This window comes from Macrobrachium nipponense, chromosome 2 (genome assembly GCF_015104395.2).
Source record: "Macrobrachium nipponense isolate FS-2020 chromosome 2, ASM1510439v2, whole genome shotgun sequence".
Classification (NCBI taxonomy): Eukaryota; Metazoa; Arthropoda; class Malacostraca; order Decapoda; family Palaemonidae; genus Macrobrachium; species Macrobrachium nipponense.
The window spans coordinates 91,718,963-91,745,366 of NC_087201.1; the positions used below are offsets into that span (position 1 = coordinate 91,718,963).

Genomic DNA, 26,404 nt, shown 5'->3' on the forward strand with positions numbered 1-26,404 from the left:
ACAAAACAAGTTTCTTGTTTTGATTAACCCTTAAACGCCGAATGGACGTATTAAACGTCAAGTCAAAATCTCCCCCGATTTCCGAATGGACGTACCATACGTCGGCTCAAAAAAGTTTTTTTAAAAATTCGCGGAAAAATACTTATAGGCCTACCAGCCGAAAACTTTTGTATCACGCGCCTTGGGGGATGCAGGGAGTTCACGGATCAAGGCGTTGTTTTGTTTACAATCGTTACGCAGGCGCGCAAGCGCGAATTTCTTTCTAATCACACTAAAAAGTATCAGTGACAAATCTCAAAAATTATTTCGTCACTTTGACATAATTTTTGCACCGTTTTAAATTATCCGTTACATGAAGTATTATATATGAAAATGTGCGCAATTTCAATTTTATTTAGAATACACAATAAGTGCCAAAATTTCAACCTTCGGTCAACTTTGACTCTACCGAAATGGTCGAAAAAAACGCAATTGTAAGCTAAAACGCTTATATTGTAGTAATATTCAACTATTTACCTTAATTTTGCAACAAATTGGAAGTCTCTAGCACAATATTTCGATTTATGGTGAATTTATGAAAAAACTTTTTCCTTACGTCCGCGCGGTAACTCTTCCGAAAAAAATCATACATGCGATTGTGGTAATGTTTGCACTATTTTAAAATTAGCCGTTACATAAAGTTTTATATATAGAAATGTGCGCAATTTCATGCACAATACAACTAAAAACAACCCATGGTTGTAGCTTTCTATCAGTTTTGAAATATTTTCATATAAAAAATGATAAGTGACAAAATTTTCAACCTTCGGTCAATTTGACTCTACCGAAATGGTCGAAAAACGCAATTGTAAGCTAAAACTCTTATATTTTAGTAATATTCAATCATTTACCTTCATTTTGTAACAAATTGGAAGTCTCTAGCACAATATTTCTATTTATGGTGAATTTATGAAAAAAATAACATTTTCCTTACGTCCGTGCGGTAACTCTTCCGAAAAAATCATACGTGCGATTGTGGTAATGTTTGCACCATTTTAAATTAGCCGTTACATAAAGTTTTATATATGAAAATGTGCGCAATTTCATGTAGAATACAACGAAAAATAATTGAAGGTTATAGCTTTTCTCCTTTTCGAAATATTGGCATATAAATCACGATAAATAAAAAAAAAAAACACACGTTCGTCAACTTTGACTCTACCGAAATGGTCGAAAAACGCAATTGTAAGCTAAAACTCTTATATTTTAGTAATATTCAATCATTTACCTTCATTTTGCAACAAATTTGAAGTCTCTAGCACAATATTTCGATTTATGGTGAATTTATGAAAAAATATTTCCTTCCCTCCGCGCGCGGATTCTCCGCCATAAATCTCCGAATTGCGTACATCGAATTCTCGGAAAATTTGCTCCGTTTCATATTAGGCATTTCATAGAGTTTTATATATGAAAATGTGCGCAATTTCATGTTAAAATAAAAGGAAAAATATTTGAAGGTTGTAGCTTTTTCTCATTTTTGAATATTTGCATATAAATCACAGTAAATAGAAAAAAAACCACGTTCGGTCAACTTTGACTCTACCGAAATGGTAGAAATACGCAAATGTAAGCTAAAACTCTTACAGTATCGTAATATTCAATCATTTGTATTCATTTTGAAACAAATTGGAAGTCTCTAGAACAATATTTAGATTTATGGTGAATTTTTTTTAAAAAAACAATTTTTTACGTCTGCGCCTTATGAATTCGTACATAATTTTGTGATAATATTTTTCCGGTGTTGCTTTTATTGTTTTACAATGTATTATATATCAAAATGATTGCAATTTAGTGTACAATACAACGAAAAAAAAGAAACTCGTTAGCTTTTACCGTTTTTTGCACAGCGTGATTTTAATACAATTATGTATGATTTTTTTTTTTTCGCTACCATATATCGCATTATTTACATATGATAATGATATTATTTTTCATTTCTGATGATTGCATACTAAATTTCAGGCAATGACAAAAAAAGGAGCCAAAAATGAACTCTTAATCTTCAAAACTAAGCGCGCTGTGATTTTTTGAAAAAATTATTTTTTCCGCTTCCGCGCTCACTCAAAACCGGCTCCGGAATTCGGGGGAGTTTTTTATTTTTACCGCTTCGGCGTTTAAGGGTTAAGTGACAAGACCACTGTTAAATTTCAGTAAATTAGAATTCTGTCTACAAAAGAGCTAGATAATTTTCAGCCAAAACCTAATCCCAAACATATGAGGTCTTAACCTTGAAGATTTTAGAATGGAAAGCTTACCTTTTCTTTCTTGAGCTCCTCTTGACGGATTCTTGCAATCCTTGCAGAAACATCTCTTTCTCTAGGTGTTTTGATGTATTCCAGAACATCCTCCCATGAATCTCGATGATAGTCCTTTACAGTTTCTACAAAATCAAAGTCTTGGAAGAAATCTTTCACTCCACCCATCTTTTGACGTTGCTTAATCTGACGGAAAGAAAATGCAATAGTTGTTAAACTTGGAAAAAAACTTACATAGATTTACCCTAGCCATTTACAGTATTTAAAAGGTAAAATTAATTTTTACAGTATTTAAAAGGTAAAATTAATTTAACAAAATATCTTTGGCTACATTTTCAAGAAATCCTTTTATACCCATCTTACAGGCACCTGAATTTCTATGAATCACTCTATCAAATAACTTTGATTCAGCGGTGCAAGATAACTTTGATTATCTTGCACTGCTGAATAACTATCAACCATTTAACAATTCTAACCAGAATCTATCAGTATCACAGATTTATACATTTTTAAAATAATGTTACACATTGGTAACAAAGGCAGGCAGCAACTTAGGAAGTGAAAACAAACTGCGTTTATATGTGTATGTGCGCACTTGCTTATATAGGAAGGAAGAAAAAAATTTGGCCAATTCTATTGCATGTGTTAAACACTTGGTCAAAATTGGTTTGTGAATTTGTGCAAAAGGTCTTCCCATGAAAAAATTTGGTTTGTGAATTAGTGCAAAAGGTCTTCCCATGAAAAAATTTGGTTTGTGAATTTGTGCAAAAGGTCTTCCCATGACAAAATTCTCTCTTTTTTTCCTATTCCATTACCACCAATTCATGTAGGAAGAAAGGGTCTGGTGCAGATATGGGAACTGTAACAGATATATAAGAAAATTTAGAAGTGTTCCTACAGAAATCTCAATTGGGTTCTCAGTATGGATATCATCTAACCATTTTTTCCATACAGACTGGTATTGCCAGATAGATGATGTCCATAGTTTTCGCACTAGGTACCTAGCAATATTGGGTGAGTAGTTTTGACGGTAGATTATTTTTTTAAAAATCCACACGTGAAAATCTCGGCTTAGAAAAGAGGATGCGTAAATGACTTTCTCTCCTACTTTCTGGGATAGTACAGCAGACGGTAGTGGAATTGATCTCTTCGCCTGTTGTTGAAGTAATAGGAACCAATGCATGTTTGGCCAACTTGGGGCCATTAGGTAAGTTGTTCCTTTGAAGGTTAGGAGTTTGCTCAAAACCTTCAAAATCTGGGACAATGGAGGAAAAAGGTATACAGTGGTCCCCCCATATTCGCGGGGGATGTGTACCAGACCCCCCCGCGAATAGTTAAAATACGCGAATGTTTGGAACCCCCTCTAAAAATGCTCATAAACCCCTATCCTAAACATGCAAATACCAAAGTATCCCTTAAAGACCATCCTTCATCAAATATACATAAAATATCCTATTATGGTTCATATTAATCTTTGAAATATTATTAATACTATTTTAAAGTAAATCTTACATTTTATGTTTATACATAAATACATACTATGTACGTACTGAATGACTTAGTTACGTATGTGAAAATAATTCAGTCCCCCATAAGTATTCAGTCATGCACGTTTTCTTTCATACTGTTACTATTTGAGACATCCATTTTCTTTTTACAGTGGAACAATGGAAATGTGAAGTCACAAATACCAAATGTCTATTTAAAGTATTATCCTACATCAAATATACCATTGAATTGGTATTATTAATATCATTTTAAAGTAATCTTAAACATTTTACCATTAGAAATATATAAACAGCCAATAGCAGAGAGAGAGAGAGAGAGAGAGAGAGAGATGGAGAGAGAGGGAGAGAGAGAGAGAGAGAGAGAGAGAGAGAGAGAGGGTTGTCCTTATTTAAAAGAGTGAAGTGGATAGATTATTGTACTTCTTTAAAATACTATCACATATGAATTTTGAATATAGTTATATTACTATTATTATTATTATGCAAAAATATTAATAAACATACACATGTACCATAGAAATTCTCTCATCTCAGTAAAAGAGAGAGAGAGAGTGCATTATCGTAAGATATGGCAGCACAGTTGTTGGTTGGACCCCAGCCAACTCGGCTTGCTACTGGAATTCTGAGAGAGAGATGCGGGGTAATGAGCATTTTCTTTCATTCTTCTTACGTAATTCTTTTTATTTATAAACTAAAATCTTGCTAATTCACTTTAGTATTTTCTTTAATGAATTTATATTCATACATCGCTTTAAGAGAGAGAGAGAGAGAGAGAGAGGAGAGCGAGAGATGAGAGAGAGAGAGAGAGAGAGAGAGAGAGAGAGAGAGAGAGAGAGAGAGAGAGAGATTATCGTAGTATTTGTAAAATACTTTCACATATGATTTTTGTAATTACAGTTATTATTATTATTATTTGAAAATATTAATAAACATATTACGCATATATGTACCATAAAAATCTCTCATCTCAGACCTTACAGACCTTACATCTTGTTCGGGTTGCCCCAGGTCCCTCAGTGTGAGGCACCTCTAATGTCTACCAGAGAGTTGCTAGTACATCTTCCGGTATATTTTGCATCTTCCAATCTTGGATGGTCTGGGATGCAGTTTAGATATTTGTCGAGCTTATTCTTAAACACATCTACGCTCACTCCTGATATATTCCTCAGATGAGCTGGCAACGCATTGAATAGACGCGCATTATCGATGCTGGTGCGTAGTGGATTAATGTCCTGTGTTTCTTTATTTTTCCTATTTTTCCTGGTATATTTTTGGGCACTATTAATCTACCTCTGCTTGCTCTTTCTGATATTTTTAGTTCCATGATATTTTCTGCTATTCCTTCTATCTGTTTCCATGCCTGAATTATCATGTAGCGTTCTCTTCTCCTTTCTAGACTATATAATTTTAAGAATTGTAGTCTTTCCCAGTAGTCTAGGTCCTTAACTTCTTCTATTCTAGCTGTAAAGGACCTTTGTACACTCTCTATTTGTGCAATATCCTTTTGATAGTGTGGGTACCATATCATATTGCAATATTCAAGTGGACTACGAACATATGTTTTATAAAGCATAATCATGTGTTCAGCTTTTCTTGTTTTGAAGTGCCGTAACAACATTCCCATTTTTGCTTTACATTTTGCCAACAGAGTTGCTATTTGATCATTGCATAACATGTTCCTATTCATCATCACACCAAGGTCTTTAACTGCTTCCTTATTTGTGATGGTCTCATTATTAGGTCCCTTATATGCATATAGCTTTCTTTCTCTGTCTCCATAATTTATTGATTCAAATTTATCAGAGTTAAATACCATCCTATTTACCTCTGCCCAATCATATACTTTGTTAAGGTCTCTTTGTAGAGCGTTCCTATCTTCATCACAAGAATAATTTCTCTACTTATTCTTGTGGTCAGTCTGCGAAACTACTCACTACCGAATCCTTCACATTATTGTCTATGTCTTCAATCATAATAACAAACAGTATTGCAGCTAACACCGTACCTTGCGGCACACCGGATATTACCTTGACTTCATCCGATTTCTCGTCGTTTGCAATAACTATCTGTTTTTCTGTTGTGTAAAAAATTCTTTTAACCATCTTCCTACTTTATCCACGATATTGTGTTTTCTAATTTTCTTCCGCTAATATATTATGGTCTACTTTATCAAAGCTTTTGCAAAGTCTAAATAAACCACATCTGTTTCTTTATTTCCGCTTTTCATATTTTTGAATATTAGTTCTCACGGTGGACTAACAGTTGGGTTTGTGTACTTTTTCCGGGTACGAAACCATGTTGTCCTTTATTAAACAAATTATTTTTATTAAATGTTTCATAATATTTTTCTTTCTTATTACCCTTTCATACACTTTCATAATATGTGTGTTAGACTCACAGGCCTATAATTACTTGCCTGCTAGTCTTGATCCACTTTTGAAAGTAGGGGTATATATGCTAATTTGTGCTCATCATAAATCTTGCCTGTATCTACACTTTGTCTTAATAATATTGCAAGTGGCTTTGCGATAGAATGAACTACTTTCTTTAACAAAATAGCAGGAATTCCATCAGGCCCTGCAGCAGCTCCATTTTTAATTTCATTAATAGCCTGCACAATATCAGCTTCATTAATATCTATGTCAGCTAAATATTCACTATTTTCATCCCTTACTTCTATATCATTATCTTCATTATCTATTCTAGGGGTGAATTCTCTCTTATATCGTTCTGCCAGTATGTTGCAAATTTTCCTTTTTTTCATTCGTTAATCTCCCTTCAATTCTCAGAGGGCCTATTTCTATTCTTCTTTTATTCATCTTCTTCGCCTATGAGTATAATAGCTTGGGGTTTTGCTTGATATTTAATAGGGTTTTTTCTTCCAAGTCCACCCGTTTTTCATTTTCTTTTGATTGTATAATCTTTTGTTCTGCATTTTCTATCTTACTTTTTAGTTCTATAACTTTCCATGCATTTTTTTCTTTTGCAAGACCTTTTTTCCACTTTCTGATTTTCTGGAACAAGATCCTTCTGTCTCTTGGTATGCATGAATGATGTTTACTTTTCTTCTTCGGTATATATTTTTCCACTATTTTCTCCAATATTTTATATAATATCTCCGTATTTACCCTTATGTCATCACTTACGAAAATGTTATCCAATCTTTGTTTAATTCTTCATTAATTTCTGACCATTTTATATTTTTACTGTAGAAGTTGTATTTTCCATATCCTTCCCACTTTTTCATTTCTTGCTTATCTCTATTTTCACTTGCTTTGGAATGAACTGTTTAATTCTATGACATTATGGTCTGAAATATTCGCATTATAAACTATTATTTCTTTAACATAATTCATCTCGTTCACAAATACTAGGTCTAAAGTATTTTCCTTTCTTGTTGGCAGGTGATTTATTTGTTGAATGTTGTATTCTAGTAGCATATCTAATAGCTTTTCAAATTGCCTCTTATCTTCTGCACTACTATTACTCTCTTTTTTATATGTATAAGTACAACCACAATCTCCTATTCGTTTCTTTCCATTCTAACGAAGGAAAGTTGAAGTCACCAGATAGGAGAATAGTCCAGTCCTTGTGATTTCTACATATATCATCCAATTTTTTCAATTATTAAGTCAAACTCTTTAGTATTAGGAGGTCTATATATTACTATGTTCATCAATTTTTCAGATTCAAATTCTACCGCTATTAGTTCACATTCTGAGTTACTATATTTCTCATATATTTTCCTTGTTTTTTGTCTTTCCCATATATTGCGGTTCCCCCTTGATTTCCTATTTTTTCTCTGATCTTATAAGTTTGGAACCCTTTTATTTGATCATCATTCCCAGTCTCTTGGGAATACCAGGTTTCACTTATATTCATTATATCTATTTTCTTTTCATTTTGGGTTAGTTCTTCTAAGTACTCTATTTTTCTTTTTGAGTTACTCGTAACTAAACCCTGCGCATTCATCACTATGATGGTTTGCGTGTTTTCTCCTTCATTTAATACTGGTAGTAATAAGGAATCTCCCATGTCTTTCCTGTTCTGGTATGTTGTTCTTTTTTTCATTTCCAGAAATTCTGACATTAAAAAATCCAACTTTTCCATAATATTTTGATCTTCCTTCATCATAATTATTCATTTTGTGTCTTAATCTGCAATTTTCTCCGTTTCTGCAATATCCTCTTGCATAATAAATACAGTTATTATCTCTTGAGTAGAATTTCGGAGCTGATGCTTTGAAATTTTTTGCTGACACCTCTGCATATCTCATTGGTGGTTTGCTTTTCTCTTTTACCTGATATTCTTGATTTCTCTCTTTATTTGTTTCTTTCTTATTTTGGATTTTATTACTTGGTTGGTTATTTATTTGATTATGATTCATGGCTACAGGGTGCTATATTTGCATTTTTTTGTCGAACTTACATCCTTTTCCTTCTTTTAGGTTTTTACATATTTTTGGATGCAGATCTCTGCAATCATCCCCATATCCATCTAAGTATGCACATTTACCATATATTTCATAGTATATATCGAGCTACAATGTCCTTTAATATCTAATTCGCTCTACCTCGGAATTAATATATTTTCATATATGCTTAACCGAAGGGGAATTTTTCTCGATAATGATTTTGCCTGGACCAGGGCGCGAACCTATGGATCCTTTACAAACCCAGGAACGTCAGTGAAGCTTTTCCTACTACACCACGCGAGAGGTTAAAAGTTCATGTCGCCTCTCACCCTCATATACCTTTCGTGCGCAGGTAATTAGTTGGTTTGGAGACAACATCAACCCACCTCGACTCCGGTAGTGTTTGTAGTGCTTTTGACAGCACGTAGCCAATCTATAAGTCATATCACATTTCCGTTATTCATATACTATATCGAGCTACAATGTCCTTAATATCAATATCTAATTCGCTTCTACCTCGGATTATATATTTTCAATATGCTTAACGAAGGGGAATTTTTTCTCGATAATAGATTTTGCCCTGGACCAGGGCGCGAACCCTATGGATCCCTTTCAAACCCAAAGGAACGTCAGTGAAGCTTTTCCTACTACACCCACCAGCGAGAGGTTAAAAGTTCATGTCGCCTCTCACCCTCATATACCTTTCGTGCGCAGGTAAAAATTAGTTGGTTTGGAGACAACACACCCACCCTCGACTCCGGTAGTGTTTGTAGTGCTTTTGACCAGCACGTACCATCTATAAGTCATATCCATTTCCGTGATTCATATACATATATCGAGCTACAATGTCCTTTTAATAATTTCAATATCTAATTCGCTCTACCATCGGAATTAATAATAATTCAATATTGCTTAACCGAAAAGGGGATTTTTTTCCTCGATAAAGATTTGCCTGGACCAGGGCGCGAACCTGGATCCTTTCAAACCAAGGGAAGTCAAGTGAAAGCTTTTTCCTACTACACCACCGCGATGAAGTTAGTTTATGTTTCGCCTCCTCACCCATCATATACCTTTCGTGCGGGCAGGTCATTAGTTGGTTTGGAGAACAACCATCAACCCACCTCGGACTCATGGTGTTTGTTTTTATGGCTTTGGAAGCACGTCCCAGGGGCCCAATCTTAAAGTCAATCACATTTCCGTGATTCATTACATATAATCGAGCTACAATGTCCTTTAATACTATTCGCTCCACCTCGGAATTAATATATTTTCATAATTGCTTTACCGAGTGGGGAATTTTTTCTCGATATTACATTTGCCTGGCCCAGGGCCGGCGAACCTAGGATCCTTTCAACAGGAACCCGTCATGAAGCTATACTACACCACGCGACGAGGTTAAAAGTTCATGTCGGCCTCTCACCCTCATATTACCTTTCGTTGCGCAGGTTAGTTTAGTGGTTTGAACATCAACCCACCTCGACTCCGGTAGTGTTTGTAGTGCTTTTGACAGCACGTAGCCAATCTATAAGTCATATCAACATTTCCTTTCCGTGATTCATATACATATATCGAGCTACAATGTCCTTTAATTATCTAATTCGCTCTACCTCAGGAATTAATATATTTTCATATATGCTTAACCGTAAGGGGAATGTTTTCTCGATAATAGATTCCGCCTGGACCATTGGGTCGCGAACCTATGGATTTCCTTTCAAAGGCCCACGGAACGTCAGTGAAGCTTTCCTACTACACCACCGCGAGAGGTTAAAAGTTCATGTCGCCATCCTCACCCTCATATACCTTCGTGCGCAGGTAATTAGTTGGGTTTGGAGACAACATCAACCCACCTCGACTCCGGTAGTGTTTGTAGTGCTTTTGACAGCACGTAGCCAATCTATAAGTCATATCACATTTCCGTGATTCATATACATATATCGAGCTACAATGTCCTTAATATCTAATTCGCTCTACCTCGGAATTAATATATTTTCATATATGCTTAACCGAAGGGGAATTTTTTCTCGATAATAGATTTGCCTGGGTTTGAAAGGATCCATAGGTTCGCGCCCTGGTCCAGGCAAATCTATTATCGAGAAAAAATTCCCTTCGGTTAAGCATATATGAAAATATATTAATTCCGAGGTAGAGCGAATTAGATATTAAAGGACATTGTAGCTCGATATATGTATATGAATCACGGAAATGTGATATGACTTATAGATTGGCTACGTGCTGTCAAAAGCACTACAAACACTACCGGAGTCGAGGTGGGTTGATGTTGTCTCCAAACCAAACTAATTACCTGCGCACGAAAGGGTATATGAGGTGAGAGGCGACATGAACTTTTAACCTCTCCGCGGGGGTGGTGTAGTAGGAAAAAGCTTCAAATGACGTTCCTGGGTTTGAAAGGATCCATAGGTTCGCGCCCTGGTCCAGGCAAATCTATTATCGAGAAAAAATTCCCCTTCGGTTAAGCATATATGAAAATATATTAATTCCGAGGTAGAGCGAATTAGATATTAAAGGACATTGTAGCTCGATATATGTATATGAATCACGGAAATGTGATATGACTTTAGATTGGCTACGTGCTGTCAAAAGCACTACAAACACTACGGAGTCGAGGTGGGTGATGTTGTCTCCAAAACCAAAAACTAATTACCTGCGCACGAAAGGTATATGAGGGTGAGAGGCGACATGAACTTTTAACCTCTCGCGGTGGTGTAGTAGGAAAAGCTTCACTGACGTTCCTGGGTTTGAAAGGATCATAGGTTCGCGCCCTGGTCCAGGCAAATCTATTATCGAGAAAAAATACCCCTTCGGTTAAGCATATATGAAAATATATTAATTCCGAGGTAGAGCGAATTAGATATTAAAGGACATTGTAGCTCGATATATGTATATGAATCACGGAAATGTGATATGACTTATATTTCATAGTTTTGACATATCTTAGGATGTTTGTAGTAACATCTTTCTCCAAATCTGCAATTCCCTCTTTTCAAAAGGTTGCAGATTTTGTCTTTCTTGTCTATTTTTTCCTCTTTCCCGTCATTGTATAGATCTGGGTAGAGCCTCTTCGGGATTTGCTTTTCTGTTGTCATATCGTAAGAATTTATTTCTTCGTAGGTATGCTGCTTTATTGCCTCATATGTAGTATCAATGAGTATCTCTGCATCCATACTTTTATCTTGTTCTTTGGTTTTTTTCCTTATTTTTTTCTGTCATTTCATTTTTGTTTACTTCTCTTCCGTTTTCCTCTTCTTATTCTTCCTTCTTCCTCTTCTTCTTCATCCTCAACTATTTGTACATTCAATCTTGATTTAATAACATTGTCTATCCATGATAGACATGTTGAACAAAAAATTCTTGTATCTTTTCTCAAATCTTGTATTACCTCAGCACACTGTGGATGGGTCGGAATGTTGCATGCAGCACATTTTCTGATTAGGTTTTGTGGATTGACTATGCTATACTATGCTATATTTTCAAGATGTTTTCATTAGATTTGTTCCAGTTTGAAGGACCCATCGTACGTTCTAAATGCTGTCTGGAAACAATGGGCTATGTCAGGAACCTTTTGAGGTTTTTCCTTATTCTGTTCTGTTTTGAGGGGGAGGTCCAAAAGGCCATGAACAGTATCCCAACACATTCCCAGCCACTGAAACTATTGAACCACAACCATCAGCCGGCAGAAACAAACTGAGGCCACGTTTGCTGGTTGTTCCTCTCTAGTCGCAAAAGTGGGTGGGGCTTGTTACCTAGCTGCTGGAAATAGTGCAACTCACAAATATGACAATTTGTCAAAAAATGATATTGTTATGATACAATAAAGTTTCATACATACTTACCTGGCAGATATATACATAGCTAAGACTCCGTCGTCCCCGACAGAAATTCAAATTTCGCGCCACTCGCTACAGGTAGGTCAGGTGATCTACCGCCCTGCCCTGGGTGGCAGGACTAGGAACCATTCCCGTTTTCTATCATATTTTCTCTCTTCCACCTGTCTCCTTGCGGGGAGGCTGGGTGGGCCCTAATCGTATATATCTGCCAGGTAAGTATGTATGAAACTTTATTGTATCATAACAATATCATTTTCATACAATCAACTTACCTGTCAGATATATACATAGCTGATTGGCACCCTTCGGTGGAGGGTAAGAGACAGCTATTTCTGGAATAGACAGGTAAACAACATATGTTGTAGGTACAAAAACCTTGGTTCCTACCTGATAGGTGGTAGACTTTGTGGCTGTAGCCCAGGAGTCTGCATCACCTCAAGAAACTTTAGCCAGATATGTGATCTATGGCCAAGAGTTCTTGTGGGTCTGCCGAAAGGGTCTTATCCACTTACCCGGCAGAGCCTGAAAGGGCTTTGTCTTTGTCAATGGGTGCTGATCCACTTATATGACAACACACCTTATGAAGGAGCACACAACCAATCCCGACCACCTGATCCTAACCACCATGTTAGTATAATATTGCTCGAGTTATCCAAAACCCCAAATCTTCACAACAACCATAACTCAAAACCAAATTACACACGCACACATCAATTTTCAAAAAAAAATTTTGATGATACTCATCTAATAAAAGATATCACAAGAGTTCCTTACTGAACGAAAGTGACTGGCCGCCCGTGCGGCACCTGCACCTGCTCAGCAGAAAGTCTAGAACATATCTATTAGACTTATGCATCATTTAAAGGATTGGTGTTAGCTCCTGTACCCAGGATTGTGCCGCAGACACGAAAGGACCATAAAGAAAAACATTTCTCGTAGGTCACACGAAACGTCCTTTTAAATAGTGAGAAGCAAACACTGAATTACACCTCCAATATGTCGCTTCCAAGATATTCTTTAGTGACATTTCTCTGAAAAGAGAGAGACGTAGCTACTGCTCTCACCTCATGAGCTCTTACTCTCAGGAGTTTCAAAGAGTCATCCGTGCAAGCCTTATGAGAGTCGGTAATGACGTTCCTAACAAAAAAGGCTAAAGCATTTTTGGACATAGGTCTTGAAGGATCCTTCACCAAGCACCAGAGACCTTGTCTAGAACCTCCCAACTGTTTCTTTCTCTGCATGTAAAACTTTAGAGCCCTTACTGGGCAAAGAGACCTCTCAGTTTCCCTGCCGGCGAGACCCGATAAGCCTTTAACTTCAAAGTTTCTCGGCCAGGGATTCGAAGGATTTTCATTCTTCACCAGAAATAAAGCTTTGAATGAACAGATGGCTGAGTCTAGTTTGAATCCACTTTATCACTAAGGGCGTGCAGTTTCACTAACTCTTAGCTGTCGCCAGTGACAAAAGAAACAAACATTTTCTCGTTAGGTCACGAAACGAGGCCATATGCAGAGGTTCGAATCTTCCCGAGGACAAGAACTTCAGGACCACGTCGAGGTTCCAGTTAGGGGGAGATGTATTCTTAGACTTAATGGTCTCAAAGGATCTAATCAGATTGTGTAGATCTCTATTATTTGCCAGATCTAGGCCTCTATTTCTAAAGACGGCCGAAAGCATACTCCTATAGCCCTTTATAGTGGCTACGGAGAGACGAGATTCCTCTCTCAAGAATAACAGAAAGTCGGCGATTTCTGTTACAGAGGTACTAGGAGAGGACAACTTCTTCGACTTGCACCACCTAAATACTTCCCACTTAGACTGGTAAACTCGGATAGTGGAAGTTCTCCGGGCTCTAGCGATCGAGCTTGCAGCCTTGCGAGAAAAGCCTCTCGCTCTGACAAGTCTTTCGATAGTCGAAAGGCAGTCAGAGCGAGAGCGGGGAGGTTTTGATGAAACCTCTCGAAATGTGGTTGTCTGAGAAGATCCATCCTTTGTGGGAGGGATCTGGGGAAGTCTACCATCCACTCCAGCACCTCCGTGAACCACTCTTGAGCTGGCCAAAAGGGGGCTATCAGGGTCATTTTCGTCCCCTTCAATGTCACAAACTTCCTGAGCACTTGCCCCAGAATCTTGAATGGGGGAAATGCGTATACGTCTACATGAGACCAATCTAGAAGGAAGGCGTCTACTGTTAGAGCTCTGGGGTCTTCTACTACTGAGCAAAAGACTTCCAGTCTTTTTGAGAGGAACGTGGCAAAGAGGTCCACATGAGGAGTCCCCCAAAGAGACCAGAGACTCCGACAAACTTCTGAGTGGAGGGTCCATTCGGTGTGAAGGACCTGGTTCCTCCTGCTCAGCCTGTCTGCCCTCACGTTCCTTACTCCTTGAACAAACCTCGTCAAGAGGGAGATGTTCCTCTGGGATGTCCATAAAAGAAGGTCTCTTGCGAGTTCGTATAGGGCATACGAGTGTGTCCCTCCTTGCTTTTGAATGTAGGCAAGGGCGGTTGTGTTGTCCGCATTCATTTGGACTACCTTGTTCGTCACTAAAGGCTCAAAGCTCTTTAGGGCCAGGTGTACGGCAAACAGTTCTTTGCAATTTATGTGCCAGGACACTTTAAGTGCATTCCAGGTGCCTGACACCTCTTTCTTTCCCAAGGTTGCTCCCCAACCTTTTTCCGACGCCGGAAAACAATACAAGGTTCGGGTTCTGAGTCTCTAGGGAAGTACCCTTGTTCTCCTTCAGTGGAGGCAACCACCATTCCAAGTGGCGTCTCATCATTCCTGGAATGGGAAAACTGTCCGAAAGAAGTCCTGTCTTCATGTTCCACGATCTTCTGAGGAAGAACTGAAGAGGACGGAGATGAAGTCTTCCTAGAGGAAAGAACTGTTCGAGCGAGGAAAGGGTCCCTAAAAGGCTCAACCATTCCCTCGCCGAAGTACGTTTTTTCCCTAAGAAGAGAGAGACTTTCTCTAAGCCTCTCGTTAGTCTCTCTTGAGAAGGAAATACTCGAAAACCCCGAGAATCCATCTGAATCCCCAGATAGACCAAGTTCTGGCTGGGGATCAGTTGGGACTTCTCGAGGTTCACGAGTAATCCTAAGGTCTTGATCAGGTTTAGTGTCAAAGCAAGGTCCTCCAAACACTGTCTCTCTGATTTTGCTCTGATGAGTCAGTCGTCTAGGTACAGAGAGATACTGATACCTTTCAGGTGAAGCCATCTCACCACATTTTTCATCAGGCTTGTGAAGACCTGAGGAGCAGTGGAAAGGCCGAAACACAAGGCCCTGAATTGGAAGATCCTTCCCCCCGTCATGAAACGGAGGTACTTCTTCGACGAAGGATGAATCGGGACGTGAAAATAGGCATCTTGGAGATCCAGAGAAGCCATCCAATCCCTTGGCGAAGAGCCGCAAGGACTGACGCAGAAGCTCCATGGAGAACTTCTGTTTCTGAACAAATTTGTTCAGAGCGATGACGTCTAGAACTGGTCTCCAGCCCCCCGAGGCTTTCGCAACCAAGAAAAGGCGATTGTAAAACCCTGGGGAGCTTTGATCCAGCACTAGTTCTATTGCTCTCTTGTCCCACATCTGATCCACCATTCGTTGAAGAGTATCTTTCAGCACAGGGTCCTTGTAATTGGCGGACAATTCCCGCGGAGTTGAAGTCAGGGGAGGATTGTCCAGGAAAGGAATGAGGTATCCTTTCTGTAGAACAGACACTGACCAAGCGTCTGTATCGATGAGTGTCCAGGCTTCCGCAAATCCCCGGAGCCTGGCACCTACTGGTGTTTGGAGGAACGCAGCTTCACTTTCCCCTTTTAAAGGGACGGAAAGAAGCTCTACCTCTCCTCTCAGTCGCTTTCCTTTTTGAGGGAGCTCTAGAGGGAGGACCTCCTCGAAAGGGCTGCAGAGGCGTATTAGCACCTTTCTTCTCTCCCACCCCCACTGGTTTCTTTTTCCTGGACGACTGAAGGAGAAGATCCTGTGTCGCTTTCTCCATCAGCGAACGGGAAATGTCCCTCACCAACTGCGAAGGGAACAAAAAGTCAGACCTGGGAGCGAATAACAATGCTGCCCTTTGAGAATGAGATACTGCTTTTGTCAGAAAAGCACTAAAAACAGACCTCTTCTTCAAGAGACCGGCTCCAAATAAAGAAGAGACTTCCCCTGAGCCGTCCTGTACCGCCTTGTCAATACACGACAAGAACGAGAGGAGTACATCCGGATCGAGGCCTTCCAAGGCATGGGCCTTCTTGGCCATCACCCCAAGAGACCAATCCAGGAAGTTGAAGACTTCCAAAACATGGAAGAGTCCCTTGAGGAGATGATCCAGCTCCGAAAGACCCCAAGTTATTCGTGCATTATGTAGGCTATGTCTCCTGGATGTGTCTACCAGACTGGAAAAGTCAGCTTCAGCCGAAGCTGGGAGAGAGACCCATATTCTCCCCAGTCTGGTACCAAATAACTCTCTTGCCTGTAAGTCTAGCGGGAGGCATGCAGAACACAGTTCTAACCAACTCCTTTTTGGTTAGCATCCAGCTATCCAGGGACTGAAGAGCTCTCTTCATAGAAATCGTCGGCCTCATCTTCAGAAAAGACGACGACTTTGGCGTCTTGGAGCATGAAAAAAGGGAGCGTGGAGAAGGAGGAGCGGCAGGGGTCAAGGAATCTCCGTATTCCTGAAGAAGGAGAGCTGTCAAAACCTTGTAGTTAGACAGTCCTTCTCTGCCGTGAGTCTCGTCTTCTGAGTCTTCTTCCAAGAAAGGATCAGAAGGAGAAATCAACTTCAAGTCTGGGTCTTCCTCCCCAATTTCTCTCTCTGTGGGAGACAAACTCCTAATTGGAGAGGGGCTAAGAGCGTGTACAGAGCCCCTATGAATCAAAGCAGACGTCTCGCGCCTGGTTGGCTCCTCGCGCTTGGCTGGCGCCTTGCGCCTTTCTGGCGCTTCATCCTGGTTTGGATGACGCTTGTCTGGCGCCTCGCGCCTGGCTGAATCCTCGCGCTTGGCTGGCGCCTCGCGCTTGGCAGACATCTCACGTCTGGCTAAATCCTCGCGCCTGTTAGGCTGCTCGCGCTTGTCCGACACTTCAATTCTATAAGACGCTTCTCGTCTGATAGAAAACTCGCGCTTGGCTGGCGCCTCGCGCTTGTTTGGAGCTTCATATCTGGCGTAAAACTCAGTATCAGGAGACATCTCACGCCTAGAAGACGCCTCACTCCTGGCGGGAGAAGGAAGACGAGACTTCTTGACAGGAAGCCTCACGTCCTTCCTATGAGGAGGATCCTTCGAAAGAACTCCTACCAAGGCGGATAACTGTTCTTGGACAGCTAAGAGAATCCTCTTGGAAGCCTCGCCGGCGTCCTCTTCAACGGGAGAGGGAGACCTCGAAGGCGCTTTGTCAATCCAGGAGATGTCAAAACCCTCTTAGCTTTCCTGATCGAGTGAGGCGCTTCTTCAGAAAAGCGTTCAGGGCTAGAAATCCAATACAGGTTCTTTCCAGTGCCTTTTCAGGGGCCTGGAAAGGTCCGAATCCTTCCCAACCCTCGTTTGGAGGGAGGGAGAAGCGGACGAAGAGAAGCACTCTCGGAGGACGCTTTTTTCTATAGCGATCCTGAGCAGTCTGTCGAGCTACAGAGCCTGCTGAAGGGACGCCTGACCGGGGGGAATTCTCCACAACCTCCGTAAGGCTTTCGACTTTTCTTCTCCTCTGGGCATGGGAGCTTGAAAGAGGTCTAGGCCTGGGAGCGTCGCAGAGACGGTCTGACGCCCCCTCCACACTGGGGGCACTCACTTCACTAAATGTGTCACTATCACAATCCTTACCTTTCATGGCAGCCATTTTGGATTTCATCCTCTGAAGTGTAGCTTTCAGATCAGCGATTTCTGAGGCCGAATCTGAATGCAAAGCTTGTGGAGGGCCTGATACAGAATTAGAATCATATGCATAGTTTAAAGAAGGGTTAGAATCGTTAATAGGCTCAACAGGTCCTTGGGTAACTACACCCGCACTCTTAGATGCAGCCCTTCTCACTCTATCCCTCTCTAACTTCTTTCAGATAAGAACGTTTAGATGTCTTCCATTCCTCAACATTAAACCTCTCACACTCATGACAGGTGTTAGTCAAAGAACAGTCAAAACCTCTACATTTACGGCATACAGTGTGAGGATCAACCGAAGCCTTCGGTATCCTACCTTGCAGCCTACATTCACACACACACTCACACAACCACTGAATCAGACATTCTTGAAGAAAAATCAAAGCAAAGTCCAAATCCAGTCCACAGTAAGCGGAATGCCCAAAACAACGATTCCAGGTACGTCACCAAAAAAGTCCAATAAAGATGATCAATTGCCTTGAAAAGCGAATTCCAGTCAGGAGGTAGTAACAACAATGTTGATACCACCGGCGACAGAAAATATGATAGAAAACGGGAATGGTTCCTAGTCCTGCCACCCAGGGCAGGCCGGTAGATCACCTGACCTACCTGTAGCAAGTGGCGCGAAATTTGAATTTCTGTCGGGGACGACGGAGTCTTAGCTATGTATGTATCTGACAGGTAAGTTGATTGTATGAAATTGCATTTTTCCTAACTATACAAACATGAGGTCCTTTAACAATAGGAAGTAACTAGCGGCAGCTGAACGGGTTGTAAGCTTCGAACAAGGGAGTTTGGTAGTTAACCCTCTTACGCCGAAGCCCTAAAAATCAAAACCTCTCCTGTATGCCGGCGCCGGTTGGAAGTGAGAGCGGAAGCGGAAAAAATAATTTTTTCGAAAAATCACAGTGCGCTTAGTTTGAAGATTAAGAGTTCATTTTTTTGGCTCATTTTTTTTTCATTGCCTGAAGTTAGTATGCAATCATCAGAAATGAAAAATAATATCATTATCATATGTAAATAATGCGATATATGGTAGCGAAAAAAAAAAAAAAAATCATAGACAATTTATTCAAATCACGCTGTGCAAAAACGGTCAAAGCTAACGAGTTAATTTTTTTTTCGTTGTATTGTACACTATATGACAATCCTTTTGATATATAATACATAGTAAAACAATAAAAGCAACACCGGAAAAATATTATCACAAAATGATGTACGAATTCGTTAACGCCCGCGGACGTAAAAAAATTTTATTTTCAAAAATTCACCGTAATTCTAAATATTGTTCTAGAGACTTCCAATTTGTTTCAAAATTAAGACAAATGATTGAATATTACGATACTGTAAGAGTTTTAGATTAGAATTGCAGATTTCGACCATTTCGGACGAGTTAAATTTGATCGAATGTTGAAATTTTTATATATAAATTTTTTTTATATGCACATATTTCAGAGATGGAAAAAGCTACAACCTTCAATTATTTTTTATTGTATTCTTCATGAATTTTGCGCACATTTTGATATATGAAACTCTATAAAAAGGCTAATAATGGAAAAGGAGCCAAATATTTTAGGGATAATTGCGATGATCCACGTATTTCGGGAAGGACCTTGCGGGCCCAGGCCCGAACTCGGCGTGCGGCAGGGGTGGAAGGTAAAATATATTTTTCAAAAATTCACCATAAATCAACAATATTGTTTTTTTAGAGACTTCAAATTTGTTTCAAAATGAACAGAAAAATGACGGAATATTACTAGGCTGTAAGAGTTTTAGCTTACAATTGCGTTTTTCAACTATTTCGGTAGAATCAAATTTGACCGAACGTGGTTTTTTTTCTATTTATCGTGATTTATATGCAAATATTTCAAAAAAAGAGAAAAGCTACAACCTTCAATAATTTTTAGTTGTATTCTACATGAAATTGCGCACATTTTCATATATAAAACTTTATGTAACAGCTGCCGTGGCAGAACCACTAACAGCAGGCGAGGAAGTGCCGGTGTTAGCCGACACCCCTCTGGTCCCCGTAGTCTTCTTCCTTGCGGAAGAACCCCCCGTCTCACCGGAGCGAGACGGGCCCTTAGAAGTTCCCGAAGGAGATTTCTTAGGGGGGGAGGAGGCGACCTTCTTCTTCTTAGGCTGTGAAGCCTTAGAAGATGAAGGGGGAGAGGCAGCAGACGACGACGACGACGAAGAAGACGATGAAGACGACGACGAAGAAGACGATGAAGACGACGACGACACCTTCCTCCTCTTCCTCTTCTTCTTCGTCAGCTTCCTCAGGACCGATGTCAAATCCGTCATCCAGGGCGGAGCCGGGGCTGCTGTTGCCGAAGCAACAGGGCCCGGACGCACCTGTCTGAACAGATCGGCATCGGGAGCAGCGGCGCCATGAACAGGAACGACATCAGCAGGTGCAGGCATCACAGGAACAGCAGGAATGGAGACGGCAGGAACAGATACAGGAACAGCAGCGGTAGTCGGCATCATCACGTCACTCAACAGCGGGCCTGGGCAGGTACGGCAGGTACGGCACGGCTGTACAGGCAGACCAGGTGGACGGACCAGCCGGCAACACCGACATCCTTAGGTAACTGGCGGGAGGTCCAGGGGCGAGCTCTTCGGGCACACGAAGTCCGGTCGAGGCAGCACGGCAAACCCAGCGGCCGGCATCACACTCCCCGTGGTACTGGCGATCGGCCCCTGCACCGATGGAGTTGGTGTTACAGACACCGCGTGCGGGGAATACACCAGATGAGGGGGTGAAGCATAGCCAGGGGTCGACAGGGTCGTGGTAGTGGTGGTCACCGTGGCATGCGTGACCGCAGCAGAGCCAGCAAGATGGTAGAGCAGCCCCTGGACACTCGGCACGCCCTGCAAACCCAGCGATGCCCACACCTGTCCAAGGTCGTCCTTCGCAGCAACAGCACCTGAGGAAGCAAAGGTCGGGTGATTAGCAGGATCCTCTACCCGTCCGTGCGATGTAGACGAACGGATAGAGGACCCAGAGTACAACTCAACGTCGGGGTATCTCGCGCCCTCCTCCACACTCGACAGATCGGGTGAGGAGAAGGACCTAGAAACCCCCCCCCGCAGGGGAAGGCGCCAAACGTGGGAGCTGAGCAGGAGGCAGGAAAGAAGACGAAGTGTCCGTAACCAAAGGAGTCGCAGGAGAGCTCTCCGACGACTCCTTTGTAGGCCTTCGCTTCTTCCTAACCCTCGTACAAGCCCCACTGCGCACCTCCGACCAAGACATACAAACTTCACAGGGCTCGGCGCGGGTACCACTCATGCCCCCGACACCGAGCACACACAAAATATGGGGATCGATCTCTGGGAACGAGCGGAATTTTCCGCATTTACGCCCTTCGGTACCCGGGCACAATCTCCGGAGAGTAGCGGGGCGTGGAGAATCCATAATCGATCACTTTATCACAATTAATGATGAAAAATAAGGAAATGATTGTACTTACAATGATTCACACAAAGAGAAAACACAACCATAAAACCAGGAAAGCAAACGACGAGAAGCGGGCAGAGAGCGTAGAACACACACGTCCACTCGCTGTGAGGCCGAAAGCAAAAGTGATTTGTTTACATCCCAGTCGCGCGAGCGCGCCTGTCGGACAAGCAGTTAACTACCGAACCCCTTGTTCGAAAGCTTACGACCTATCCAGCTGCCGCTAGTAACCTTCCTATTGTAAAAAGGGAGACCGAAGGTTTGTATGCCGTGTTGGAACAACTCTCAATTTTCCACATTTACGAACCTCAACCCCGGCACAGTCGTCGGGTAATAGGAGGCGCGGAGATTACATCGATCCTTGATCCATAATCGTAAATAAACAAAGTGTACATATATGAAAAATGAATATGCGTACTTACAGTTCACTTTTACACGCACACAAAGTAAGGGGGAAAAAAAAAAAATCCTGAAAGCAAACGACGATAAGGCGGGCAGAGAGCGATGGCGAACAACGTCCTCACACCACACGGCCGAAAGCAAAAGTGATTCTTCTCCTCCCAGTCGCGCTGCGCGCGCACTGTCGGACAAGCAATTAACTACTGAACTCCCTTGTTCGAAGCTTACGACCATTCCAGCTGCCGCTAGTTACTTCCTATTGTTAAAGGACCAATGGTTTGTATAACGTATTGGAACAATTTCAAAATTCTAATGGCCGATTTGTAGAAACTTTTAGCTATATAATTACTGAGTAAGTTCACTGAAATTTTAGAATAAGGCACCACCAGGGAGATTGTAAGGAATAAAACCATGACCACATTGGCAGGGAGCATGTATGGGGAAAAAAGTTACATGAGTAGCAAAACAGAGAAAGTCAAAGGGTCTGCACAGATGGCCAGTACACTCAGAATCATGCTTCATGCTGATGGTCGCACTTCAAGGCTCAGATGTGCAGATGGCCAATGTGCATTATTTGCCTTAGTGTGGAGCAAGATACAGAAACAAAGCTGTGGTGCATTTAAGCAATTAAAAATAATAGGTTTGTGACAAAAACAATCTAAATATTGGCATAAAGAATTAAAGTGAGATGAACAGAAAAAAGTACAAATATAATATATTAAAATTTTGCATCCACTGAAAATACAAATAGTCTGTCTCACCTCATCTTCACTGTCAGAACCTGACCCAGAGTAATTTTCAATTTCATCATCAGACTCAATTGTTCCAGGGCCATACTCCCCATCACATTTGCGCTGAGTTTCCATTACTATACCTGTTAAAAAAAATTATATTGTGAAGAAATGTGGCAGGTAACATACATAATACTCAGGGAACAGGCCCCATTTCTGTGAAGCAAAATAAAGAGACCTGAAAGTACAAGTTTTAAAAGTGAAGCAGTGCCTTGGGAATAACTTCAAGTGGCTCTTCCACAGGTTGAATCAAATACTATACAGCAGCATGAAATACAACTGCCCACTGACCCTTCATATATCTGTACTAACTTCAATATAAAAAACTGGGGGAAAATTTTAGTTGTTCATACCTCAAAAGTTTAATGCAAAAAATTTCACCAAAATAAAAGCTATTCCTTCATGCAAAAAGCAAGATGGGTCTAACTACATCAACTTACCAAAACTGCAGAAAAATGACAAATTTTCTAAGACAATTTGTATTTTTCATAGCTACAAACTTCGGTCTTGACAATAGGATAATTTTCTAGTGCCCTAGCTGGATCCAGTTAAACATCAAGAGATTGAAACGCAAGTAATCTGTGAGATCTGGCAACGTGAGCGTATATCGGGTGAAAACTGGTAAAGACCGCACACACACACTACCGCATTCAGTCTTTTCTTAACTGCCTGGGTGAGAGTCACAGTTACTTACTCATGGTGATTTACCCAGTTTTTTGCCCGTTTTTGCTATTTTGCTTGTGTTATTATGGCTTCCTCTGCATCGTCTCAACCTTGCCAATGTATGTGCACGGAAATGAAGTTTTTATTGTAAAACTAATATTGTAATACCTACTTGAACACCTGAATAATTCCTGGTCACTTACCAGCCCGAACCCTCATTTATTAAAAATTTACCAAATCTTTGGTTAAAATAAACAATCAGTGTTGCCAATCTCCTGGCAAACACCCTCATTGCCTAGTTACCAGCCCACCGCTGGTAGCCCGGTGCCTCACGGGCCGGGTTCACACCTGCCCTCTCAACGTCAATCATAACTCAATAAAACTCTGTATGAGGGGGGGAGGGGGGAGGGTAGGGTACATTCATGGTATTCAGGTAGGTATTACAATATTAGTTTTACAATAAAAACTTCATATTGCAATACACCCCCTGAACACCTGAATAAGCCCGACTAACAACATTAATTTGGAGGTGGGGAATCAAATCTGCCGCGCCCTCCACTGTACCAGTTGACAGTCAATATAATTAAGCACTCACCCGACTCATTTTCTTTACCAGAATGCATTTGGAGACGAGTACCCGAGTCAGTCTCAAATTCATTTGTCACTCGTCCAAACTAATCTCCCATGTGTGGCCTTCTAGGCCTCCCATGTGTGGAGGGAAAAACTCCCTGCACCTCTACCCTAAAGGTCAAAACTCATTGAGTGCAGGAGGGATACAAACCTGTTTCCTCTCAGCTGGCTATGTGCCTCACCTGAGTAGAGGAAAACTGAAGTCCTCCCATGTGGCTCTCGGCCTCTCATGTATGGAGGAAATCTGAAGACCTCCCATGTGGCTCTCGGCCTCTCATGTATGGAGGGAAACTGAAGACCTCCCATGTGGCCTTAGGCCTCTCATGTACGGAGGAGGGAAAACCAAAAAAACATTGTGGTGTCTGTCGTTCGTAGTGCTGTCCTCTCCTGTAGTGTTGTGCCTCCCTGTCTGTTCTCTGCCTGGTTGCCACTTGGAAGAATACCCTCTGATAGACCCAGACCTGTTCTTTCCTATCTGTCCTAATACTTAAAATCCTCTCGTGATATGTCCTATCATGAATACCTCCTACATATCCCTAATATTCGCTCCCTACTCTAATACTTACTCTGATCACTGACTCGTATTAACTAACAGCTATCCCCTATAACTGCTCCCGCTGCCACAAATGGACTTAAAGAAAACCCTTCGTCGGACTGAAACTGAACATCCCTCAAGTAGAAGGAAGTGAAAACAGAAACCGACTTCCAAGTCACTGCCTGCAGATTCGCCGATACTGAAAAACAAAAATTCCTAAGAAGCTGCCGAAGTTGCCCATCCCCCTAATGAATGAGCTCTGACTCCTGTCAACACTGTACTATCGGAACTGGTTGAGCCTTCAGTTATTGCTTGTTGAATAACTTCCCTGAGGAAAAAGCTGATTGCGTTTTTGGAGATCGACCGAGAGGGGTTTTAGGGGGAAACGAATAAGGTTCTGGGTCTGGGTTTCAGTTTCTTCGTCTTATTCACATAAGCTCTCAATGCTCTCACCGGACATAACTGCAACTCTTCCTTGTCTTCTCGAAGTCGGTCAACGCTGTTACTCTAAACGACCTGGGAAGAGGATTAGACTCTGACTCTGTCTTTGCTCGGAATTCGGGAAGGTAAGACAGGAACAGATCCTCTCCAACCCATGAAATATCTCTGGCGATAGCTTGAAGTTCCCCTATTCTTCTTGCTGTTGCTAACGCTACTAGAAAGAGGACCTTCTTCGTCAGCTCTTACAGCGTTAAATTCTCCAAAGGCTCAAAATCTGAAGAAGCCAGCAAACCTAAGACCATTGAAAGATTCCAGGGAGGTGCGTGAGACGGGGTCCTCAGCCTCTCGATCTTAAAAGACCTCAACAAAATTATATTGTCATGATACAATAAAGTTTTATACATAATTACACCATGACAAAGGATATATATACTTAGCTATAGACTCCGTCGTCCCCGACAGAAATTCAAATTTCGCGGCACACGCGACAGGTAGGTCAGGTGATCTACCGCCTGCCCTGGGTGGGAAGACTTGGAACCATTCCCGTTTTCTAATCAGAATTCTTCTCTTCCACCTGTCTCCTGCGGGGAGGCTGGGTGGGCCATTAATCGTATATATCTGTCAGGTAAGTATGTATAAAACTTTATTGTATCATGACAATATCATTTTTTATACATTCAAACTTCCCTGCCCAGATATATACTTAGTTGGGGATTAGCACCCAGTTGCGGTGGTTGGGTAAGAGACAGCTAACTACTGAAATAGACAGGTAAACAACATATGTTGTAGGTATTAATAAACCTTGGTTCCTACCTTATTAGGCTGAAGACTTCGTGGCTACTGCCTAGGAGTCTGCTTCGCCTCAAGAGCCTCAGCGAGATATTGATCTATGGCTAAGAGTTCTTGTGGGTCTGCCAATGGGGTCTTATCCACTTACTCGGCAAGAGCCTAAAGGCCTCCCTTTGTCATGGGTGCTATTCCACTAACATGACAATACACCTTGTTCAAGGAGCACAACACCGATCCCGATCACCTGATCCTAACATCCATGTTAGTTCTAAGATTGCAAGGAGTTATCCCCGAACTCCTTACAAACAACCAAAAACTCGAAACATAAATACACGTTCATTTATAACAAAACATAAAAAAAAAAATTTGTACCCCCCTACTAGCCATACATATCCCTGATCCCCTACCAGCAATGACACCAGCCGCCCGTGCGACATCAGTACGCTTGCTAATAGGAAACCAAGCACATATCTGACAAGAGGGTTTATGTACATTAAAGATAAAAATATTTTAAGGATCAGTCTTTGCTCCAAGACCCAGAACTGTATCTGCTGATACAAATGGACCTAGAGAGAAGCACTTCTCATAAGTCACTTTCACATCCTTCAGGTAATGAGACGCAAACACTGAATTGCACCTCCAATATGTAGTCTCAATGATATTCCTGAGAGACATATTCTTTTGGAACGCCAGGGACGTTGCTACTGCCCTCACCTCATGAGTCTTAACCTTTAGAAGACCGAAGGATTCAT

General features: G+C 41.1%; 2 protein-coding genes across 2 annotated transcripts in view; one reads left to right on the forward strand and one right to left on the reverse strand.

Annotated features, from left to right (window-relative positions):
- The window catches only part of LOC135221252 (uncharacterized), a 291,718-nt gene that overhangs the window by 2,352 nt on the left and 262,962 nt on the right, over positions 1–26,404 (reverse strand). Inside the window, exons 2-3 of the mRNA XM_064259067.1 lie at positions 22,565–22,679; positions 2,295–2,480 (exon numbers count right to left, since the gene is read on the reverse strand). Of these exons, the coding sequence (XP_064115137.1) occupies positions 2,295–2,480; positions 22,565–22,669 (291 nt within the window). The 5' untranslated portion in view covers positions 22,670–22,679. The remainder of the gene's footprint in view (positions 1–2,294; positions 2,481–22,564; positions 22,680–26,404) is intronic.
- Positions 1–26,404, forward strand: part of LOC135220785 (probable ATP-dependent RNA helicase DDX27) — a 173,608-nt gene that overhangs the window by 808 nt on the left and 146,396 nt on the right. The window lies entirely within an intron of this gene.